Source organism: Mustela putorius, unplaced genomic scaffold, assembly GCF_011764305.1.
Source record: "Mustela putorius furo isolate JIRA1106 unplaced genomic scaffold, ASM1176430v1.1 tig00003993_pilon_pilon_pilon, whole genome shotgun sequence".
NCBI lineage: Eukaryota > Metazoa > Chordata > Mammalia > Carnivora > Mustelidae > Mustela > Mustela putorius.
The window spans coordinates 1422439-1447146 of record NW_025422132.1 but is presented as its reverse complement, the minus strand read 5'-3'; the positions used below and the strand labels follow the sequence as shown (position 1 = coordinate 1447146).

The following is a 24708-nucleotide window of genomic DNA, read 5'->3' as shown; positions in this document are numbered from 1 at the left end:
TAGGTTACTATATATATTTCTTTCTGCTCTACCCAGTAAGGTAAAAGTATATAATTCTTCATATATATATGTAAAATTATCTATATGTATATTTAAAGTACAGTATACAATATATGTTTACATGGTTTGTTTTTACATGCTTATTGCCCTAATCTCTGGGTATGTGAAATATGATTGCTAAATAATGTTTTCTTGTTTTTAATAACAGAAATATAGCAAAGATTTAACTTGGAGCCTCCCCTGAAATTTAGATGTATATAGGCTGATAGATCTAGTCCCGCTAACTGATGTTCTGTGCCCAACAGAAGCCTGTCTGGATGGGGACCTAGAAGGGAGGTGTAGGGTATGATGAGTTTAGTCTAGCAATAAAATGTCAAGATCAGAAAGGAATACTGATCAGGAGATCAGCATGGTGGCTGCCATCATAATCTATATACATGGTTCAGCCGAGAATACATTTCCATATATAGGAAGCAAAGGGCTATAAGTAAAAAGTAACATAAGTTTTAAAAAATTCAATTTCTCAGTAACCATTGGAAATCACTAAACCAAATTGCTTTGGGTTATAGTCCTTGTTGTCCCCAGTAATGGCATGGCTTAAGCAATGGGAAAGTCACAGATACTGGAGAATTACCTGAGAGCAGGAGTGGTGATAGTGATATCCACAGGAGATGACAGTGTCTGGTGAGAAGCATAAAGCAAGAGTGATACCCACCAGAGACTGGTCTGTGGCTACCTGGGGACACGTCTGGGGACTTCTGGAAATGCCCGGGGAAAGAGCATCTGCCAGAACCTAAGGAAATGGTGCCCTAAGAATTCCAAGTTCTTAATAATGCTATGAGCCTGATAGTTCTTGTGATCTAATGATGATTGGGGAATTTGGTTACATAATCAACACTTCTACAACATCTTTGTATTTACACATTTTCTTCCTCCTCTCTAAAATTATTTCCTTGGGATAGTATCCCAGAAGTAAGAAGAATTTAAAAGTACTGGGGTAATATTTATGTTTCTTTTGAAAATATCTTTTATTTCAAATGGGGTTTCAGACACTGTTCCTTTAGGAGAGCATTTGGGGGCAAATGAGACTCCTGAAACCAATAATATTCCAGGCTTTGTATCAGTATTCATATTCTGCATTCCCAAAGGGCTCACACTACTTAAAGCCTCCCCTTATTAATTTTAATTGATGAAGGAAAGAAATATGGTTTCTGAATAGGTAGAATTGGATATGCTGTAGTTATACCAACTTATGAGATGATTATATCTAATCTAGTTTCAGAGTCAGATATATATATATGTTTAAAAGGTAGAGGAAGATTCCTAGGTATAAATAATTTATGGTCAGCATCAACCTCTGGGCTATTCTAGAAACTTCCCTGCCTCTGGATTAGTCCTGTCATGTTCAGTTTTTTTCTTCTCTGATAATCTAGTCTCTTGGGATCTGAATGGTAAACAATCATTTTTTTGTAACTGGGTAACAAGATTGAGTAGAATTATGTTTATCTACAGAAATGATTCTTGGCAGAAGAAGCAGAACTATAGAGAGTCACACAGAGATTTCCACCCAGGTGTCCTCAAAAAACAGTAAGTAATGAAAAGATGCATATTTTCTTTGATACTTAATGTTCTTTAAAAATAGGACATCGTTTCTACTCTTATTTCCACAGTGAGGTACAGGTATGATTTCTTGCCTTTGCCACAGTGATTCTGTTTCACTAAAACCATAATTACTATTCCAAGGAAATTTGTCAATAGAATGAAAGTCACTTGTGAAGAACCAATGTAACCTGTACTCCTAATAACCAGTTTCCCTTTTCTTTTTTTTTTTTTGAGATTTACACTTTTAAAGTATGCAGAATGGATTATGAATTATCTGAGAAGTAATGATCTATCCCCAAGTTATTAGCTCACATAGTCAAAAAGCTTAAACTCCAATCTGAAACCCAGAATGATTTTTTAAAATATGCAATCCAGTTCGGTTGGTTTAATTGATGGTATCCTTATCTAACAGATATGTATAAATGTACCTTCTACTTCCATTTTGTAGGTTCCTATTCTCAAACGTTCTCAACAGCTGTCCAGGGAAATGCCTCCAGGCCATCATTATCACTTTATCCTTCCTGCAATGGTTATCATTTTATATTGAAGCTGGGGAAATCCTTTTTATCTAGACTAAGTGTCTCCAAGCATAACAAACTGAACACAGAATGAGCATAGTGTTATGCAATGAGTAACATTTTCTAAAGCATTTGTATAACTTATTTCAGGACTATTAGTTAATTAACTTCTCTCTAAAAGTATCCAAGATCTATTTGCCAAGTTAGAAAAGAAGAAAGCAAGGATGATACTTTGTTGACTTACCAGTGTACATACATAACCTCTGTATGTTTTCATTGTTTACATTTCCTTGAATGAAAACCAAGAGTGTACCTCAGCATTTCCACAATTATCTTCCATTTTACAGGGTTATTAACCATAGCAATAAGCATTATGGTCAGAGACATTTCCGTGGTGAAATAAAGAAAATGACAGGCTAAACCCTACGTGGTGATTTGAAGTATGTCCACATGACGTTTGGTACTCCTTTCAAAGGGCAGAGCCTAGTGGCCCTCCCGATGTTGCCCAACTTAGTGATTCACTTCCATCAAGGAGAATAAAAGTGGAAGTGACTAGTGAGGCTTCGCAAGCTAGATTATAAGAAGTATTGCAGCTTCCTGCTTGCTTTCACCTTCTCAGATCACTCAGTGTATAGGAAGCCCCCTGCTCTGTCATAAGGACAGCTGGAAGGGCTGTGAAGGGGTATCTGTGGCAAGGCACGGAGGCCTCCCACCAACAAGCATTTGAGTGAACCATCTTTGACATAGATCCCCCTGCCCCAGTCAAGCCTTCAGATGATTACAGCTCTGGCCAGCAGCTTGACGGTAATCTCAGGAGAGACCCTGAGCTGGGCCACCCAGCTAATCATTCCCAGATTCCCGATCTTTAGAAACTCTGCGAGAAAACAAATGTCTGTTTCAAGTTGCTAAATTTAGGGCAATTAACTAATACAGATTCTTTATGCTAAGACTGCTCAAAGCCTTTAGCTTGCTGGTGGTAGTTGTGGATCTGCAAATTTTTTGACCACAAAGCATTCTTTTTTCCCCCCAAAGAATACCAATGGGTAGTGCTTGACTAATTATTTTTGAGTAATGCTGACCTAGAGCTTTGTGTCCTCGTAGTCACATTAACAAGAGATGAGATCCACCTAGTTAAGTGGCAATTTCAGGCAGTCAACTTAAAAAAATTAAAAAAAAGCCCTGTGACACTTGGTTAAGTAGGGGGTAGAAGTCCAAACCCTTCCCAGTCTTTGATCTCCAGTGCATTTCCTATAGGGTGCGGAGGGGACTGCTATGCTTATGTGGCAGAAAATGACCAAATTCTGATGAAGTATATTTCTGCTGAGAGCCACTGCCAAAGTAATTCATGAAAATTGGAATAACTCGTTGTAATGTTGGTCACGTTCCATAGCTGATTGTAAGAAATTATCAAACTGAAAATGTTAAACAGCCTTTAAAATTCAGCCTTGTCATGGGAACAGCATTCACAAATTAATAGGAAATGTATTTTTTAATTCCTACACTGAAACACCAAGAGCCTTATTTTGGTGAAGGAAATTGGTACTTGGATTCAGATGAGATAAGACCTTTTCAAGGGAGACTGTACCACTGCAGCAGGCTTCCTCAGAGAACACACTGGGAAAAGCTTAGAGAGGATTTATATGACTCAAACGGTAAAGGGGTTTTGAGAAAGTCTTATTCCTTAGGCCACTAGCCTCCAAAATACAGACGTAATTAATGCATGGCAGATGGAACTGCTTCCTCTCTGACCACTACCTTGGTTACAATGGCTGCCCATAGATGATCAGTCTAAGAATTTTGGACCACAATGTCAAAAATGGCTTTAATTATCCAAATCTAAATTTAATCATGGGAGGTCTCTGTTTAGCACCGAATCAGGTCAAGTTAACTCAGGAGAAATTGCAGGCAATGTCCCTCTTCTCATTCATCGGTTTCATTCCTTTGATTTGAAGACAAGCTCCATCTGTTGCCATTCCCTAGCTTGTGAGAATTTCTCGATTGTCTATATTTAATGAAGTGTTCACCTGTTCCTTTTCTTGGAGTATGTGATTTCCTCTTGGTTGGCATTACAATGTCAACCTACAACATATACGTATACATTGTGGTACATATACAATGTGGGTAGAGGTCACTTATGCTGCCCAACATCTCACAATGTGTAGAACATGCCCCACAACAAAGAATTAGCCAGTCCAAAAATCAGGAGCACAGAGGCTGAGAAACTGATCTAGTTAGAAGCCATATTGTTATATTTTCCCAAGGGGTGTATTGTATTTGGCTGCTGATCGCTCTCCCTCAACCACAGTTCGTATGTCTTTGAACTTCCCTAATTCAGCTATTTTGTGACGGGTTTACCCAGCTCGCTTCACTTTGCAACATGTAGAAGCCAAAGAAAAAGCTTTAAATCTCTCCAGCCTGTACCGCAGCTGTATCATTTCAAGGCATACAGTATTTCTGGTGTGTCTTCTGTGGCCATTTCAAATCTTACACCATTTTCAGAATTCTACCTGAAAAAGAAATGTCCCCAGTGGAATGCAGAATAGTGATCAAATATGAAGGTGGAGCTGGCCCTAGGAAAAGTTCATTTTTAAACAAAAACTATCAGTGAGATTGATTCCATAAACTCCTACATGGTCTGTGAATAGATTCCTTTCTTGTTCTTAACCTGCCTCTACAGAGGATCATGTCATAGCCAACCTCCTTGTGAGCCACGTCAAACTTGGCTGACCTCAGCGTGCACCCAAAATTCCAGACCTATCATCTGCATATTCAGTCTATAAAGTTGACTAATCTGTACTCAATTTACAATACACATGCCAGTAGTTCGGTCAAGTATCAGAGGATAAGACCACAAAATTTCTGCTCTCCAATTCTTTTTTTTTTTTTTAAAATATTTTATTTATTTGACAGAGATCACAAGTAGGCAGAGAGGCAGGCAGAGAGAGAGGGGAAGCAGGCTCCCTGCTGAGCAGAGAGCCTGATGCGGGGCTTGATTCCAGGACACTGGGATCATAACCTAAGCCGAAGCCAGCGGCTTAACCCACTGAGCCACCCAGGCGCCCCATGCGCTCCAATTCTTATTGAAAACTGTGTTGCTATAAATGAAAAACTTTGAGAAATCATTTCTACCTTGTGTTCTATGTTAGTTTCTCAAAATATAAATCTTTTAAAAAAAGATTTTATTTATTTATTTGACAGATATAGATCATGACCCGAGCCGAAGGCAGAGGCTTTAACCCACTGAGCCATCCAGGCACCCCTCAAAATGTAAATTTTGAGAGAACTGGCAGATGGGGGTTCATTTTCTGGGCTTTACTCTGTACCTAGTACAGGAGCTTCTGTAGTCGTGGGACCCAGAAATTTGCCTTTTAAAATGCAATTTTCAGATACCTGGGTGGCTCAGTGGGTTAAAGTGACCCTTATGTTCAGTTCATGACCCTTCAGTTCAGGTCATGATCTCAGGGTCCTGGGATCAAGCCCTGCATCGGGCTCTCTGCTCAGCGGGAGCCTGCTTCCTCCTCTCTGTCTGCCTCTCTGCCTACTTGTGATCTCTATCAAATAAATTAAAAAAAATCTTAAAAAAAATAAAATCCAATTTTCTAGTTATTCTTAGAGATAACTGAAGTTTGTAAAAGCATTTCTGCTCTGGAAATTTAAAACATTACTAAAGCAGATACCCAAAAGATGGGCCCATGGGTCATATTATTTTGACCTATGCTGAAGAGATGCTTCCGCTAAACTAAAATTGGGGCTCGCCCATGATCTTATATCTAGAACTGATACCAAGAACAGTCATGGAATCCACTGTAACATTTTTGTAGGGATATTGTATTCTCTCTTCTGCATCTCTCTCTGCTATCTATATGAAACCCCAAATCAAACTTTTACTTTAGAACTCAGCTTTAGAGAGGCTTTGTTTTCATGAGACATGGATATACTTTCTCATCGTGGACAATGAGAACCAAGTCATGAATGAGGGTTTCACTTTCCACTTGGGCTTCCTAGAAACTGCGAGCCATGTAAGTGGCTCTGAGTCATCTCTTCTGTATTAAGATTTCTGTGTTTTATTTATTACCCTGGATCTGACCTTCTATTCTAGGTAACTTCAATAGTTGTCATGAAAGCAGAGTCTGAGACAGGGATTCGGATGCACATGGCATTTAGGAATGTGCCCTCCGGAGAAAGGGAAGGAGGGAAGCCGGAGTGGGCAGGGGAAGGTGTTAAGCAAGAATGTGGTTTCAGCTGGTGTCTAGCCTCCGCGTGGTCCAACAGAGAGCTCTGGAGTGTAAGTCGCAGCACAGACTTGGTCCTACTTTAGGGAAGGATGGCTGCATTATGCTAGGCACATGTTAGTTATTGGCTGGGTGTTACCCACATTGGGTTAACGTTTCGAAGGGGGTCTTTTATTTAACTGGGTGCTGGCTAATCTCCCAGTGGTGGCTTCTGATGTGCAGGTTACTCTCCAGAAAAGGGGGCGGCGGTGGGCTGTTAGCATCTAAAACTCAGAGCACCCAGATATGGGGCCACCAGCCCATATACTGGGAATCTGGCCCAAGCGCCAACAGGTGCCATGTCCATTTTCGTTTGTATTTTTCTATTTTTAATCCACATCTTAGTTTTATTTCTCCTTTTCAAGATTAGAGGGTAGCCTGGGAACATAGGTTAAAATTAGCAGAACCAATGAAGTTGTGGAGGCCTGGCTAAAATAAAGTACAAACATGAATATGCTTTGCTGATGAAAACCATTTACCATAAAGAAAAAGGTAGTGTGATTACTGTAGTACCAACCTGAAAGCAATGCTTGATTCATGTTTAGGTTGGAAAGGTCCTAAGACCTTATGTAATTCATATGAGAGGGTCTTCTGACTTGCAGTGAAATACGTCTAAACAACCTATATCATTCCAGACTGGGTTAACGTTTCGAAGGGGGTCTTTTATTTAATGCTGTTGACGATGGTAAGTAACTATGAATATGCAGCACCTCTCACATGAGCGATTCCCACATTCATTTCTCTACCTGGGATGCCTGACCAGAGAGCATTTGAGTATCCTAATTGCCCACTGTGGGTTTTCACTTTGATGACCCCACGGATCCTTTAAAATCAAAACATTATTCTCCCGTCGAATCTTCTCCCACTTTCTCCTGGCCCCATGTTCCTGATCCTAGGGAAAGGGGTGGAGGCACCAGCATCTCCCAGTGCCTCTCATATGGTTTGGACCCAAATCGCTTCCCCAGGGGCCACTGCAGAGTCCTCTGCCCCCCTGCCATGAGCCCGGCTCTTTCGGCTCAGCCTCTACCTCATTACCATTGGCAGAGCCATCAGCAACCTCAAGGTAGAGATTGATTCACATCACTCCCTATCTTAAAGCCCGAAATGTCTTTCCAGTGCCAAATCCAAAATTCTCAGCTAGGTATCACCATTGCTTCTGAGGAGTCTGGCTCCAGGCTAAAATCCTGTGTGTGGTCTTTTAGGCCCAACCACGGGCAGTTTCAAGCCTTTGCCTGGCAGGCAGCGTGGGAGGGAATGGCCCTTCCCAGAGCCAGGCCACCGTGGTTTTTCAGGGAAGTAGCAGGCAAGGACTCAGAAGCTGGCACGTCCAATTGCAGGCCTCCTTCCTGAAGCCCCAGTTGAGACCTTCCTCTGCCATGTCTGTAGATTTCCACTGTTAGCCCTTCCCTCTTCCTAAGCCTCAGCCTCCCAAGGCCATACAAAGGCAAAAGCCTTTTCATCAGGGCTCCTCGGCACTGAGAAGCTTCCCTCTCTCTGTGTTGCGTGTCACTCTCTGATGCGTGGACTGCTGTCTCCCAGAAAGTGGACATTTATTTGGCTTAGTATTTCCAGTAATTGGCACAATAAAGGCTCTTGAAAAATGCTGACTTGGTAAACCATGAACAGGGTAATATTTTGTTTGTACATACAACATAATCGTTGAAGAGATTTTACACTTGGCTAGTCTACTGGTATGTATCTAGAACTGGCAATATTAAACTTTCTCAGTGCATGTGTAAACTCTGATTTTCTGCACCTGATTGAGAAAAAGGATGGGTTAATTAGATGTATTGACTGTATCTTGATTCTTTATCTTTCCAACTCTGACATACTTGGGCAATGATAAAATTTGAATCGGGACCAGACATGGCCACTGATGCTTATTTTAAAAAAGTTTTTTCTTTTTTTTTTTTTTTTAAGATTTTATTTATTTATCGGAGAGAAGAGAGAGAGAGAGCACAAGCAGGCAGAGAGGCAGCAGAGGCAGAGAGAGATGCAGGCTCCACGCTGAGCAGGGAGCCTGATGTGGGACTCGATCCTAGGACTCTGGGATCATGACCTGAGCCAAAGGCAGCAGCTTAACAGACTGAGCCACCCAGGCGTCCCTCATTTAAAAAATCTTAAGAAAAATCATGAAACGTAGAGCCTGATGTCAATAATAATTAAATGTATAAAATATTTTTAAATTGAGAAGGATAAAAATCAATATGCTTCTCCCTATGAATTGTACAGTGTAAGAAGAAATACCGACTACAAAAGTCAAGCATCAACTACATGGAAACCAATGTTTATTCTGTGAGTTAATTTCAAAATTATACCATGTAAGTGACTAATATTCTCTGTTGGATACAGTTCAAAATGTGCCCCAAAATGGATTTCTTCCCAGACTGCTTATAAATTTAAGCATGAGAAAGCTGAATTTCATTTGGCAAGGAGAAATAAATGTGTATTTAGCTCTCTACTAATAAGAGGCATCCGCTTACTAGTATCGACAAACATATTTTACAATTAATTTCTAAACAAATTTTCAAGATTATAATTGAAAAAGTTTAGATGGCATCTATTGTGAGCCAAAATTTGGAAATGAGAATAATGAAACCCTGGTTTATAAGGAGTAAGTGTATGACAAACTGATCGTCTCTCTGAAGAACTGGCTTTGATTTTTCTATAGAATGAGTAACTGGTACCAGCTTGTAAGTAAATAGAAGAAACAACTGCTCTCTGTTCCCCATTTGCTACTAACCCAGTAGATGAGGACTGATGTTTGTGGAGCAGGGAAAACTTAGGATACTTACACAGAAGTGTACATCAGACTGTTACAACTAATCCCTGTTGTTGTTGTTTTTTTTTTTTAATTTTATTTATTTATTTGACAGAGATCACAAGTAGGCAGAGAGGCAGGCAGAGAGAGAGAGGAGGAAGCAGGCTCCCCGCTTGAGCAGAGAGCCTGATGCAGGGCTCAATCCCAGGACCCCGGGATCATGACCTGAGTTGAAGGCAGAGGCTTTAACCCACTGAGCCACCCAGGTGCCCCCTAACCCGTTTTTATGTGATTTGTTCACCATGAACTTTTGGAGCACCTGCTATATGTACTTGGCTAGGATCTGGAAATAAAAATAGCAAGCCAGGGTGCCTGGGTGGCTCCATGGGTTAAAGCCTCTGCTTTCAGCTCAGGTCATGGTCCCAGGGTCCTGGGATCGAGTCCCACATCAGGCTCTCTGCTCAGCAGGGAGCATGCTTCCCTTCCTCTCTCTCTGCCTGCCTCTCTGCCTCTCTGTGATCTCTGTCAAATAAATAAATAAAATCTTTAAAAAAAATAGCAAGCCAACACAAATGTATTCTAGTGGGGAAGGAATATAAATAAGAATCATGGTGACTACTTAATCATAAATCGAGGGACAATAATGGGATTTCATACAGTATATTAGGAAGGTACCGGAACTGGTGTCAGGGAAGGCTTATCAGAGGAAGTGACACTTGAGTTGGTTTCTGAGGAAGAGTAAAAGTTTGTTGGGTGAGAAAGGAGAGCAAGCATTCCAGGCAAAAGGGACGACAGCAGCGCAATGTGATCGGAGAAATGCAGTGGGGCTGGGGTACAGAGGAATAGGGAGTGATACAAGATGAATCTGAAGATGATGGCGTAAAGTGGACCCAAAGAAAGCCTTGTAGGCCATTTGAGGGATTCTGGTATTTTATAAAATTGAAAGACAATTAGTGGATTCAGACGGGAGAGCAACACAATCAGATATGCGTATTAAGAAAGTCCACTCTACCATCAATGACAGGAGCAGAGAATGATGCAAAAACGTCCAAGGGGAGTTACATGGCGATGGCTTGGATAAAGGTAGTGGCTGTGTACAAATCCCAGGCATTCAGGATGCAAGTGTGTAGGGCTTTGGTGAAAGGCGGGTGTGGAGTGGAAGGGGAGAAGACATCAAGGATAATGCCCAACAAGATGGAGAAGTAGTGCCAACTGTTGAAGTAGGTGGCACCAGGACGGCCGCGTCTGGGGAAGATCAGGAGAGTCTTGGATATGCTGAAATGCCTTTGAGAAGTGGAGATATCCAATGGGAACTGGCTAGATGGCTAGATGGATGGCTTGGAGAGAAACAAGCCCAAGAGTCCAAGAGAGAAAGGATACAGACAAGGCAATAAGAAATATTTTGGAAAGGAATGACTGATAAAAAGAAAAAAATAGTTGTAAATTGAGACAAGCACGACACAGTGCAAATACTTTATAGTGCTAATAATAATAGGGAAAAGCAATGATTTTATGAATATTAGAAAGAGTAACAACTGAGGATTAAAGAGCAGAGTCAAAACTCCTCGTCCTTGGAACTAATCCCTATCTTTTGGGAAGGCGTCATTGAGATCTGGGTGGGGAAGTGTCATGTATGAAACCAAAACTAGATAAACCTTTGTGGTGGGGTGGAATGAAGGAAGCACAGGAGCTTATGAAGATTTCCCCTTATTAAGAAAACCAGAGTAAGTGAGTTACCCTCAGAAGTCCCCATTAAAAGGAACCAGGTTCCATCTTGGAACTAACACATGAGCAAGGCTTGTGTTACTGGCCTGTGCAAGGCCAGTAAGTTTCCCTATAAAAGGACATTTAAGTAAACTCATGCTGGAGCAAAATCATATATTAACTTTAATGGAATTATGAGTATTCAAATAGAGACATCTTTTACTTTATACAAAAGCATATTTATACTCATACTTTAATAAGGAATGCAAACCACAAATAAGTTATGATTTTACTAGAACAACAAATTTTTTTTTTAAAAAATGGAAAACAATATAAGTTGATCTAGGTCTGTAGTTCTTAGGCATAAATAACTATCTCTAGTCTTCACAATGGCTGAATTTGTCTTTGTTTTTGGTATTTCATCTAAAGTTTCCTTTAGTCTGCTTGAAACTCTAGCCTTTAAGATTCAAAGACTTCTACACATTTTTTTAATACAAAGCAAGGTGGGGTTTAGTCTTTCTTCCACATCACATGGTCCTTAGAATTTGAGAAAGAAACCAAGCTCTACATACAGACTGCTCCCACTTTATTGACCACTAAGAAATTATTCAGTTCTCTCTTGGCCTTAGAAGTTTTACTTCTTCCTGCATTACAAAAGTGAAATATTATTGAAAAGAGGGTGGATGATATTAACTAGGTAGCAAAATATATAGATTTGTATAAGAAATTCAAAGAACTGCAAAATAATCACTTTTACATTTAATAGCTATAAGGTAGAGGATTCTTGTCAAGAATCCACATCTAAGATTTCATATCAAAGGGTTCCTGATCCTTGTTCATTCTAGTATTTTTTTTTTTTTTTTGGGATATTCTTCAGGGCAAAACTATTCAGGCTTAAAACTGGTCTGATGAAAAAATAAGTTCACTAGAAAATTCTAGACCGTGTCAAAAATCTGCATCCACTTTCTCTTCACAGAAAGTAGACACATTAAAGTTTGAGGAAATAAAATGGTATATAATACATAGTTTTTCTTAGATTTTCCCCAGTTTTGAGGATAAGATTGACAACCAGGTTTAGTATATATACTGAGCCATCAGGGTGCTTAGGGATGAATCAATACATTTATGCAAGATACTGATAAGGTATGTTGTTCAAACATCTGGGGTATGAGGTCTAGAAGATTAGTTGGCAACTGACTTCTCTGGGCTTTGACATTGCCAGGATTTGGGACTGTTTTTTCCCTTACAAAAAGTATTCAGATGCCTGCGTCTGGCATTCAGACTACTTCATTGTCAAGACAAGGTCTAACAATGATAAAATAAGACATTAATATGTCTTAATGTAATAGAAACAATCTTGGAATTTACATGCTATTTAAAATATCATATTGCAAAAGGGAAAGGTCCAGATATTTACTTTTGATTAACAGTCACCAAGAAGAACATTCTGCACATATTTAACAAGGGTAGTAATACTGCTTCAAAAATAGTTCTCGAATATTGTGAACGAAGGCGCCACAGAAAACTCAGCATGAAAAGTGACATCCTGGAGTTCTCCTCGGCTAGAATCCCATCTCCATTCTCAGCAGCAAGCAGGAGACTCAGAAAATGCTGACTTTAATTACAAACTTTATTTGTCAATACAATTCACAGTTTATACATGGTGCATTTCACCATATGAACTTTAACAGTTATCGAAGAAATGGGTGTTGCTTTCTTTCTAAAAGAGCCTCACTTTCTAAAATTTTGGTTAGAATTTTTTTGTTTATAAAAGTACCTTCAACAAGTTAACTGAATATTTACATTTCTAGCTTAAATTTAAATTTTGGAAAATAAGCATCTATTTAGATGATTTTTGTTTTTGTTTTAAAGATCCTCAGTTTATTTTTTAAGTCCCTAATCTGAATGCCACTTATTCAGATATTTCTACCACCCTCGCCCCCCCGGATAAAAGAAATGTTTGCAATTCTATTTGGGGAAGTTGTCTTCTTTCTGCATTTGAAAAATTATATATACAAAGTACAGCAGATCTAAGTATGAAAATAAAAGAGAGTAGCAATCTACTAGGTGCCTTTAATGACTTTCTTCTGAATCTTGGAAACATCCAAAGAGTTACAGGATATAAAACTCAACTAAAAAGGGTTATCAGCCTTTTCTATCTAAAAAAACCAAAAAACAAAACCCAAAAAACTCTCAAGATTTAAATTGTGCTAGAATAGCTTTTTCTCTAATGTCAAAATGAATTATGCCTGCAGTCTGCGTTTTTTCCCATGTGCAATATCACAGTGATCCCAGTTTTAACTTTTGCTCTCATGCTCAGTCACAGCTCCAGGGGGACACCCACACAAGGCGAGGCTGTGCCCAACTCCAACTATAGCATCACCTCCCGTCTGGCAAAAGTCACCCAGGGAAAGGAACATCGGGTAAGTCTTCCACATCACAAAAGCAAATAGGTGCTGGCAGTATAATGTTTATTAGCAAATGGTTTAACACATTATTGTGCTATCTTCTTTTCTTCAGAATGGTAATTCACACCAGTTGTCTTAAATCACCTCCAGTAAGATCCGTGTTTAACAGCTTTTCTTCTGTCAGAGCGTGTGTGTGTGTGTGTGTACACACAAATGTGTGTGTGTGTGTGTATATATATATATATATATATAGCATTATATATATATGTATATATATTTTTTCCCCTTCTGCTTCTGCCTTTTAAGGTGTAGTGATGAATGAGTGATAACATCCAAATACTGCCAGGAAAAAAAAAGGGACTCTTTGGAGCAGCCAATTTTACCACGTTGGAAATAATTACACTGTGTATATGGGACCATCTGTGCACCTCATTTCTTTGCAGTGCCTTTAACGCTAGAATTTCTGAGTGTTGCTTCAATGTCCATCTAATTTGGCATCTATTCCTTCTTCGGGCATCATCATTTCAGTGTACACACTGTTCCCAGCAAGGTATGGTGTTCGAACGGGAGTTGTGGGATAAAGGGTTGCAGAGGTGAGCCTAGGGGTGGGGCTGGGAAGGAGAAACCACACATTAGCTAGAGAGGTTCTGTTTCTTCGGAAGATAAGGCACTGACAGAAAATTTCTTAGGTAAAAGGCTGCATAAGAATCTCTTGCCATTTACAAAAAGAAACGTCGTCATCCATAAATGGTCCGTATCTAGGCTCAGTTAGTTAGACCCTGAAAAGTTAAGGACTGATCCCTCGAAGCTACATGATTACCAGAAACAATTAGAATTCATTCTGAGGCCTTATGGCACGTTACAAAAAGAGGGAGGAAAACAGTCTGGGCACAAAAAGGCATCAGACATTGCTTGTTTCATTCCACTTGCCGAGGAAAGTGGACCGCTCAACAAGCATCATCGAAAAGATAGTGCTGGCTCAGAATTCCAAATTCTCTCGATGGTAGATGGCCGTGATGGGTGTTATCTATTATTTTCCCCCCCTTTGGAGCTCATGCACAATTTAAAAAATGCTACCAGCAACAGTCATAAAGAGCATATAGAAGTCCTCACCTATGGCTATGCCTAAGGTTCTTCAAAGAGAGGGTTATTTAATGTTCTCGATAACAGCAATTTCCTCGCCTGCACAGTGTGGCGTCAGTCCGTTCAAATAGATACTCTCAGTTTTCAGTAAGGGAGGCAAGACATCCCTCTCGCTGGCGAGGTGATTCACAGACAGGGTCCTTCTGCAAGGGGTCAGCTCTTGGTTGTGGTTGCCTGCAAGCTCCGCGGACAGCTTCCGCTTGATGGAGGTGGCGCGCTGGAACTTGTCATAGATCTCCACACTCAGGCGCCTCCTGGTCTCCTTGAACTCGGCCGTGACGTTGGCCGTCCACTCAGCGGCATGGGCTCTGAACTCTCCCACCTGGGGCATCACGCAGAGAAAACACAAAGAGACACCCACACAACAGTCAGCATTTTGTGTGCTTTATCGTTGGATCATTTTACTGTCGTGTTTTAAACAAGAAGGTAGTAGCCCTTTGTGATCTGGGAGGTCTGAGAATTGGAGTAATTAGGCACGCGGGCCGGGGTGACACTCCGCTTTCTGTCCACGGGGCTCTAAAAATTAACCTGTGAACTCCCCACTCTCTGACCCGGATTATATTACAGGTACTAGGTGGGCTTGTTATTTTGTACTCAGGTCGCGCCATCGAAACTTCTGCAGCTGCACAATGGCAATCTCTAACTTTTTATAATGTTCTGCGTTACCTTTTTCATCCATAATTTCAAGAACCATTTGAATGTAGAAAAGGCAGTGAGACACAGTAGGGGAGCACAAGCCTGAGTCGAAGCCTGGAGTGTGAGCCCAGGTGACCAAGCTAGTTCTGGAAGCCACGCCGTGTGCTCGGGGCGCAAACACAGGTTTGAGCGAGCGGAAGTGGTGTGTGCAAGGGCTCTGTGTCCAAGCCCACACTGGTCAGTGGGGAATTCTCTGTCTACTAAATAAGCAGTAAAATACTTTGTTTCTGCTTTCAGGGAAAGCAAAGGAATGAGAACTGGCAAGCCCACTTGGAGGCCCATTTGGAGAGTAAGTCCAAGGAATAGTTTCTCCATGAATGTTTGTGGAATCAGTGAAGTTACTCAACCTGTCGCGGCCGCCACTTCCTTGGGCGTAGCACAGGCATCTTAGGGCACACACGTCTTCTCTGTATACAAACTGTACTTTCTGCCTCCTCCGTTTTGATTATCACTAATATCTTTAAAAAAATGGTCTTCTAGTAAACATGGTTTTGCAAATGGCTTTCCCTCTTAGCCAATTTTAGTCATTTTTCCCTATTAGTATCCATTATTCTGCCTCCTAATCTATAACAGCTGATAAAAACAGAGGCATGTGGGATGACAGCCTCCAGGTCCAGCTCTCTCTCTCTCACATTCTGTGTGCCCGCTGGCAAGCAATTTTATCTTATTTTGAGCTTCCAATTCCTTATCTATAACATAAGGATAGTAGTAATCAATTTCACAGGAGAAACAAGTGATATGTGTGTGTGTGTGTCCTTAAAATATAAAGGACTCCACAGCGACTACTTACGACAATGAGCCTGGTGATGGTATAGCTTGCTAAGGGTGCTTTGAGAGCTTAATGGAGATTTCCAGATATAGACTAAGTGATAGAGAACTGAAAAAATGGGACATTTCCCCCTGCAATGTAATTCACAGGTTCTAAGCACCCAGTGAAACCATGGTCTGAGGTCTGTCTGCAACTCTCCCCAAAAAGGCAATGGATTCCTTAACTCCTGAGTTATACAGATCTTTAAGTCGTGAGGTGCTTTGGGTGTGTTGAAGGCATGCATAAAAGATACAGCTGAACGAGGGCGCCTGAGTTTAGTGAGTTCAGTGTCTGTGTTTGGTTTGGGTCATGATCATAGGGTCCTGGGATCAAGCTCTGGGTCAGGCTCCCTGCTCAGCAGGGAGTCTGCTTCTCCGTCTGCCCCTCCCCAACCTGTGTGAATATGTGTACGCTCTCTTCTCTCAAATCTTTTATTTTTTTTTTCTTTTTAAAGGTACAGCTGAATAATTCTCCTGTGAGCAGCTACACTGGGAGATGTATTTCATCAGTTAAAGGAAGGCCAAGGCAAGAGAGTGTTTATGTTTACCTACTCATTATTATAGCTGGAAGAATATTTTAAAATATAATGATGCATTCAGTGTAGAGCTCAGTAAACATTTACTCCTTTTAGAGAGGACTCTCGTTATTACCAAGGTCTGTGTCATGGGATTGTGTACAATTCTGTCTGGATATTCAGTGCCTCTGGTGCTAGGTGTTTAATCAACTTAATGAGGATGATTCTATTACTTCTCCCATTTCACTGAGGCTAGGAGGTTAAAAAAACTTAAGACAGAGTAAATATGTGGTGAAGCCAGAATTCAAACGTGGAAGTCTAGCCTACCCTCTTCTGCCTGGCCAGTACAATCTTATGAATTCTAAGGGCTAAACATGTTTTGGAGGAGCCCAAGGCAAATTCACATCGTATGGAAATCCATCGTATAGCAGCTTACACTAGGGTGAGGACAGATTGCCATGATTTCCTAAAGATACTGGGAGAATAGATGTTTTTCCGGTATTTTCACTAGGGCTTCTTCTCTCCATCAGCAGTGATTATCTGTTCCCTCTCTCGTGCCCTGAACTTTCTATTCTTCATGATACTGGATTTAAGGAATGCAGCCACTCAAACTCAAAGCTTGAAAATAAGGGGGGAGAAACAAAAGAAAAATAAAAGTCCCTCAAAAATGAAATCAAGGCCATCAAAATAAAGAATTACTTATTCCTGTTCCTTCGGAAAAATTCTGACCTTCTAGAATTGTCCAGAGCAACGTATTCATTGCTGATCAAATTTTAACAATGTCCTAAAGTACAGACCCATTTCTGTTAATGAGGATAAAATTGTATACTCAGACTCGGAAGGGGCTTTCTTATTTTCAACGCAATTAGAACGTAACATTTATATAAGTCAGACTTTCCTTGATTGAAATGTTAATGCATGTTGTGCTCTGGATAATTACAAGTTAATGCACTAAAACATTTTTATTTCATTGGATTTTTAGGAAAAAAAAAAAAAACCTTTCATTGACTTGAAGAGTATGTCATCTCCCTAAAACTAAGAAGTTTACACCACTTAGTAACAAAGCAGAGGACCAAAAATGAGCAAAAGTAGTGCCTAAAGAATCATAAGGAATGTTCCTGCAGCTCATACACTTGACTCAGAGAAGAGGTCTTCCCCAGGAGTCCAAAAATTCTGGACTTTTACTCCATGCCCTCAGGCCATGTGATCTGATTTACAAGAAGAGGAAGAAAATGGAGTGCTCCCAGCACTCGCCCTCTACCTGGAAGGGAATGGCTCTCATCCTTGTCACAAATCCAGGGGACCATGCACTGTCCCTGTTTGGCCCTATCTTCACGGCTGCTGAGTCCCTCCCTCCCTCCCCATCAGTTAATCTCTGGCCCTAGTTACCAAATCAGCCCCCTCTCAAGGTACTGCTTTACCATTCAGGCTATTTCTCAGCTTGGGGTGCTTTCTCTTACCCTTTCCTTGACTAGCTCTGCTCCACAGGGTTCTCTGGTTCTCAGGGCATTCCAATGGATGACTCCCAAATCCGTACTTCTAGGTCTAATCTCCCTGCTGAACTCTATGTCTGTGTAACTAACCGCTGATAAACGCCTTCACTTTGGATGACTTGCGGGCATCTCAAACTCAGCCTCTCTCCAAACAATTTAACTCCACAAACCTGTTCTTACCTAATTTCTTTACAGTGAATAGCACCATGAGCCACTGCGTCTTCCAAGCTGAACTTTAATCATCCTCTGTTCTCCCTCTCATTCAATCTTACATCACATCAGCCCAGAGTCTTGCTGATTTACACCTCCTTTTCTCTCAATTCCTTTTACTTCTCTCCATTCCTGTTGTCAAAACTGTGGTCCTGTCCTGAGCCTCCTAACCAGTCTTTCTGATTTAATCCACCTCCCTCCACATGCATTATCCATGCAGCAGCCTGCGTGTCCTTTAATAAACACACATCGATCAGGTACTTTCCCTTGCATAAAACCAGTCAATTGATTCCCTTTTAATTTGGATCAAGTCCAGACTTTCTAAAGTGGCTTAAATGGTCTAGGATCTACCTGCTTTAGCCTTAATCCTAAACACAATCATTCTCAAAGTCTACTGTTGGGGGGCCATCCTGAACATTTATTTCCTCAAACATGCCACTGTATTCTTCTGCCTTTCTTCATTCATTGCTTATTATTTTCTCTGCTCAGAATACTGTTCCCCAGTCCTTCTCTAGCGCCTACTGCATTTCCTACCTGTCCTCAACTAGACCTCTTCATGAAGCCATTCCCTGCCCCAGCCCGCCCCGCCCCTGCTCCCCCAGACGACGACAGGGTCATCCCCGCAGCCTGTACTTCCCTAGCATTCCCCATCACCGTGTATTCCAACTACAAGTGTAACTGCTCTCCTGGCTTCACGGCAATCGAGAGGATAAGTCTGCCATGTCTCGTTCAGCTTTCCCAGAACTTCCAGTGTACATAGTTGGAGTTCAGTAAGTGTTTGTTGGACAAATGAGTGAATGAATGAATGTCAGAAAAATCAGTCATGTTTGGGAAACATGTTCCAATAAGAAGAGTGTGCTGTGCCTTTTGGTTGACTCTGATGGGAGAATCCTGTTCCTTTCAGGAGAGAGACGCAGCCAGGTCTATTCATAGTAAAGGTTCAAAGTACGTTTCCTTAAAGTTTTTAGTCTTTGTAAAATCTCCTCACCATTTAAAAAAGTCTATGATGTTACCAATGTCTCATCTTCAGCATGAAGAAAATCATGCCCATCGTAAAGATCATTTAAGTCAAATTCCCTTCTCACTAGTCCCCTAACCTTTACCATCATTCTCACCACTTTGCCTGACAATACCTGACTCGGCCACCCCACAGCCTAGGCTTCACCGTCCTTGTGGAATGTAACCTTTAAATAATACTTTTACTTTAGAAGAATCACCGACATCTTTGTCAGCAACTGTGAATACTTTTTAAGCATCTAGAGCCGACTAAGGTAGCAAAGTCTCATGATTATAGAGGTATTTGCCTCCTCGGTAGTGGTTCCAAGCCCTACAGTTCAGGTCCTCTAAAACATCTCAAATAATAACAAAGAAGGTCCTTGGAATGGTAGCAACATAATTTAAAACCAAGCTTTTGTCACATATTTCAATGTTTTTAGAGCAAATTTTCCTAAATCACTTAAGGTTGATAGGATGGCTTAAGAAAGATGGAAGGTCACTCTTCTAGAAACTGGTAATTTATGAAGTTCATAGGAGGCGTATTTGTAACCATAAAGAATATTTATCACTCCATTTACTCCAGGCAACAATCAACAAGGCAGATTCTTTGAGGGTAAAGATCACTGGCTAACGTCGTATCAACGTTTGGGACGTTGCTTTGGATAGAGTGACTGAATAAAGTTTGGTTTCCCCAACTAGATGGTAAGCTTAATGAAAGAGAATATGCATCCTATTTTCTTTCCATAAAAGTACCCAACATAATAATCTGAACAAACTAGACTCTTGCATACTTTGGCTAGGGAGAAATCTGTGACCGTTGACTGACACAGCTCTCTTCCTGCGTACACATCCTCTCCGGGGCTCTCAAGGAAAGCTGATATTTGCAGAAGTTCTATATCAGTGTGTGTTGGTACAGTCTGAAGAGAAGGCAATTTATAAATCGATTTTACTAATCACTAAAATGTTCATAGCTGTTGATCAAAGTCGGTTAATCCAAAGAAATTTATTCCGGGCAAGAATTTTCACCAAAGGAAAAAATATGTATGAAGATATTCTTTAAACTATATATACATTTTTAAAGTTTTAAAAATTTAATCTCTCTACCCAACCTGGAATTTGAACCCATGGCCCTGAGATCAAGAGTTGCAGCTCTTCTGACAACCAGCCAGATGCCTCCAAACCATATATTTAATAGCATAATATGGAGATGAGTAAACGTCATTTAGGAAATCAGTGCTTCCGAGAATTCCTCAGCTATAGAAACTCTTTTCTCCTATTATGTGTTAAATAAAGTGATGAAATTGTCTTTATTTTTATTAAAACTATGCAAAAGAATGAATGTATATAGGCAGGGGTAGTAAAAGTAACAGTATGTAAAAATAGAAACTGTAGGTTTCAACAGTTACATATAGAATAGCTATTATGGACCAGGTCCTAGGCTTACTGATGACTTTCCTGAGTTGCAGAAATTTTTGAATAGTTTTCTTCCTTTTAAATCTCCCCTTGATGATGTTATAGTACTATCTGTGCACATTCAGGGTCTAGATACCCAGCCCTGAATCAAGCTTGTGAGGGCAGAGTTCTCTATGGAATGCTCTTTATTTGCTCGACCCATGCATCAGAATCGGATTTTAGGTGCCACTGGGAATTTTTCTTATTGAGATATCAAAGTGAAGAAAAACGAGATTCCTTTCAGTATTCTTGAAGGAATCTTTAATGTTGCAAAGAAATAAAAAACGAGAATCCATAAGATGAATCCAACCTACAGAATGGGAGAAAATATTTGCCAATCCTATTGTCTGATAAGGGGGTCAGATCCAAAGTACATAAAAAACTCATACAAGTCAATAGCAAAAGACTACTCCAATTAAAATAATAGAGGATCAAAACTAAGGTTGTATGCCAATTATACCTCAAAAAAGAAGTTAAATTCTAAAAAAAAGACAATGTTTGAGTCATTATTTCTGAATCTTAACTCTACCATGTTTACTAAAGTATAATTCTTTATACTTGTCTTATTTGTTAATGATTTCATTTCTGAAAACTTCATTGTCTCCACCCCATGTCAATTTTCACCAGAGTGGTCATTCCTTGTAACAGAAAATGTAATGACCTAAAAGAGAATTTTCAGTATTCTCTGTGTGAAAAAATTCTTTTTTAAAATTACAGGTCTTTTAAATAGTCTTTATCACTCCGTTTCTAAGGTTATTTTCCTTCAAGCAGTTCTGTAAAATTCTAACCACACTTTCTTTTCCTCAAGAGAGTAAAGCTGATTTGTGAAGAGCAGTAATTCCTTCTACTTTCCCTTCTGATCTGTTCCTGAGCCATGCTTTTGGGACAGGAAGACATAATCCTCACCTGACCTTTGATAAGAGAATGGATTCTAGCGTGCATGTCATCTAAGTGTCCTCTCAACATGGCAAAAGTCAGTGTCTCCCCACCAGCTGAAGTTACCTGAAAAACTGCCATTGAATTTTAGCTAATATGCAAGGGCTCTACAATTTTCAACCATTCTGTTGCAGGAGTACTTTTTTTTCTTGTTGTTGTTGATCTGTAGAATTCAAGAAACAATCACCAAGAGGTTAAATATTATTTCATTTAACTCTGCTGCTTAATTTATCAAATGAACTTGTGAACTTCCTCAAATTTAGGATAATTCTAACCTGAATTACTTATTTACCTTAACTCTCGGTTTCACTTTCACCAAGCAAATCTTTTGCCCTTCCATACATTTCTATTACATCAGAAAACCCAGTGTTTTCTGCTTCAGCTTTTCACCTAGAATCATAGCTACCCTACTTCCACCTACCCATGAGCTTTGAAATTCTACATTTACAGAGTTTTGGTTTTCAGATCATTTTTTTTTCAAAGATTTTATTTATTTGACAGAGATCACAAGTAGGCAGAGAGAGAGAGGAGGAAGCAGGCTCCCCGCTGAGCAGAGAGCCCGATGTGGGGTTCGATCCCAGGACCCTGAGATCATGACCTGAGCTGAAGGCAGAGGCTTTAACCCACTGAGCCACCCAGGCGTCCCTGGTTTTCAGATAATTAATAGCTGAGTAATAATAAGAAATTCACTAATATTCTAAATTGTCCAGTTCCAAAGACTGAATAGCTCAGCAACAATTTTTCCAATCACTAGCAGGCAGCTACTTTAGGGTGGAAGTTGGTGGTATGATTTAGAAATCTGGCAACAGTGACTTCACTAGTCCTTTGTGGTAAGATAGCAATTCAATTTTCTTCCCCCCTCAAATCTCTTTCCACCAGTCATTTCTCTTGAATGACTTCCTTCCATTCTCAATTCATGGACATGGCCATGTTTTGATGTCCTACAATCTCTGCTAGTCAGTTTCTCCCTACAGAACTTACCTACCTTATCTCTATTTTTCTATTCTAATTGGCTTTTTCTTCTCATGTATATTCAATTAACTATGAACAATAATCACTCATTATAGGTAGGCCAGTGCCTTTCATAGATTCAAAACTAGATGAGGAATTTCTATCTGAAACTCTAAGGTTTTTGTAAGATTTTTTCCAATTAACAAAAGCCAACTCAAGTACTAGATAATACTTGGAAGAGGTTCAACTTTTCTTTAAAAAAACCTTTTTAACATGCAGATCTAAACTTTGTTTTTTTTCTTTTATTTTTTGAGATTTTATTTATTTGACACAGATCACAAGTAGGCAGAGAAAGAGAGGAAGAAGCAGGCTCCCTGCTGAGCAGAGAGCCCGATGCGGGGCTCGATCCCAGGACCCTGGGATTATGACCTGAGCCGAAGGCAGAGGCTTAACCCACTGAGCCACCCAGGCAACCCTCTAACCTTTGTTTTCTTCTAAGGTTTTTACTTAAATACCAGTTAGTTAACCTAACAGTGTAACATTAGTTTCAGGGGTACAATAGAGAGATTCAATACTAACATATAACACCTGGTACTCCTGCCAAGTGCCCTCCTTAATCCCTATTCCCTATTTTACCCATCCCCCCACCTACCTCCCCTCTGGTAATGGTGAGTTTGTACTCTATAGTTAAGAGTCTGTTTCTTGGGGCGCCTGGGTGGCTCAGTGGGTTAAAGCCTCTGCCTTTGGCTCAGGTCATGGTCCCAGGGTGCTGGGATCGAGTCCCGCATCAAGCTCTCTGCTCAGCGGGGAGCCTGCTTCCTCTTCTCTCTCTCTCTGTCTGCCTCTCCACCTACTTGTGATCTGTCTGTCAAATAAATAAATCAAATCTTAAAAAAAAATTGCCTGCATACTTATCAGAGCATAAGATGGGTAATTAAAAAAATTCCACATATAAGAATTTTTCTTAAAATTTTGTTTTGTTTTTGTTTCTTAAATTCCACATATGAATGAAATCATATGGTATTTGTCTTTCCTCTTATTTCACTTAGCACTATACTCTCTAGATCCACCCATCTTGTTGCAAATGGCAAGATTTCATTCTTTTTTATGACTGAGTAATGTTCCATTGTAGCATTTTGACGTGGCCAGAATCACTTGGATAGAGAATCTTCTCCCTAAGGGATTTTTTAAAATTAACATATAATTTATTATTAGCCCCAGGGGTACAGTCTGTGAATCGTCAGGCTAACACACGTCACAGCCCTCACCAACTCCAGAGGTCTTTTTTTTTTTTTAATAGTTACATCATGTTTTGTTTTTTGTTTTCTGTTTTTAAATTTTCAGCATAACAGTATTCATTATTTTTGCACCAGACCAATATCTAGTAACGAGATTGAAGCAGTGATCAAAATCCTCTCAAAAAACAGGAGCCCAAGACCTGACGGATTCCCTGGGGAATTCTACCAAACTTTCAAAGAAGAAATAACACCTATTCTCCTGAAGCTGTTTCAAAAAATTGAAGCAGAAGGAAAACTTCCTGACTCTTTCTATGAAGCCAGCATTACCCTGATCCCCAAACCAGGCAAAGACCCTACCAAAAAGGAGAATTTCAGACCATTATCACTGATGAATATGGATACTAAGATTCTCAACCAGATTCTAGCCAACAGGATCCAACAGCACATTAAAAAGATTATCCACCATGACCAGGTGGGATTCATCCCTGGGCTACAAGGATGGTTCAACATTCGCAAATCAATCAATGTGATACAACAAATTAATAAGAGAAGAGAGAAGAACCACATGGTCCTCTCAATTGATCAGAAAAAGCATTTGACAAAATCTAGCATCCGTTCCTAATTAAAACACTTCAAAGTATAGGGATAGAGGGAACATTCTTGAACTTCATCAAATCTATCTATGAAAGACCCACAGAAAATATCATCCTCCATGGGAAAAAGCTTACAGCCTTCCCGTCAAGATCAGGAACACGACAAGGATGCCCACTCTCACCACTCTTGTTCAACATAGTATTAGAAGTCCTAGCAACAGCAATCAGACAACAGAGAGAAATAAAATGTATCCAAACTGGCAATGAAGAAGTCAAACTCTCTTCGCAGATGACGTGATTCTTTATATGGAAAACCCAAAAGACTCCACCCCCAAACTACTAGGACTCATACAGCAATTCAGCAACGTGGCAGGATACAAAGTCAATGTACAGAAATCAGTGGCTTTCTTATAC

At 40.1% G+C, this 24708-nt stretch overlaps 1 protein-coding gene across 4 annotated transcripts in view; it reads right to left on the bottom strand.

The window, feature by feature from the left end:
• Positions 1–11023: 11023 nt before the first annotated feature.
• Positions 11024–24708, bottom strand: part of KCNK2 (potassium two pore domain channel subfamily K member 2) — a 227805-nt gene continuing 214120 nt past the window's right edge. For 3 of the 4 annotated variants that reach the window (XM_004780513.3, XM_004780514.3, XM_004780512.2), the window contains exon 7: positions 11024–14729. In XM_004780513.3, coding sequence (XP_004780570.1) covers positions 14412–14729 — 318 coding nt within the window. In that variant the 3' untranslated portion in view covers positions 11024–14411. The remainder of the gene's footprint in view (positions 14730–24708) is intronic. The other variant, XM_013049997.2, reaches the window with a different exon arrangement.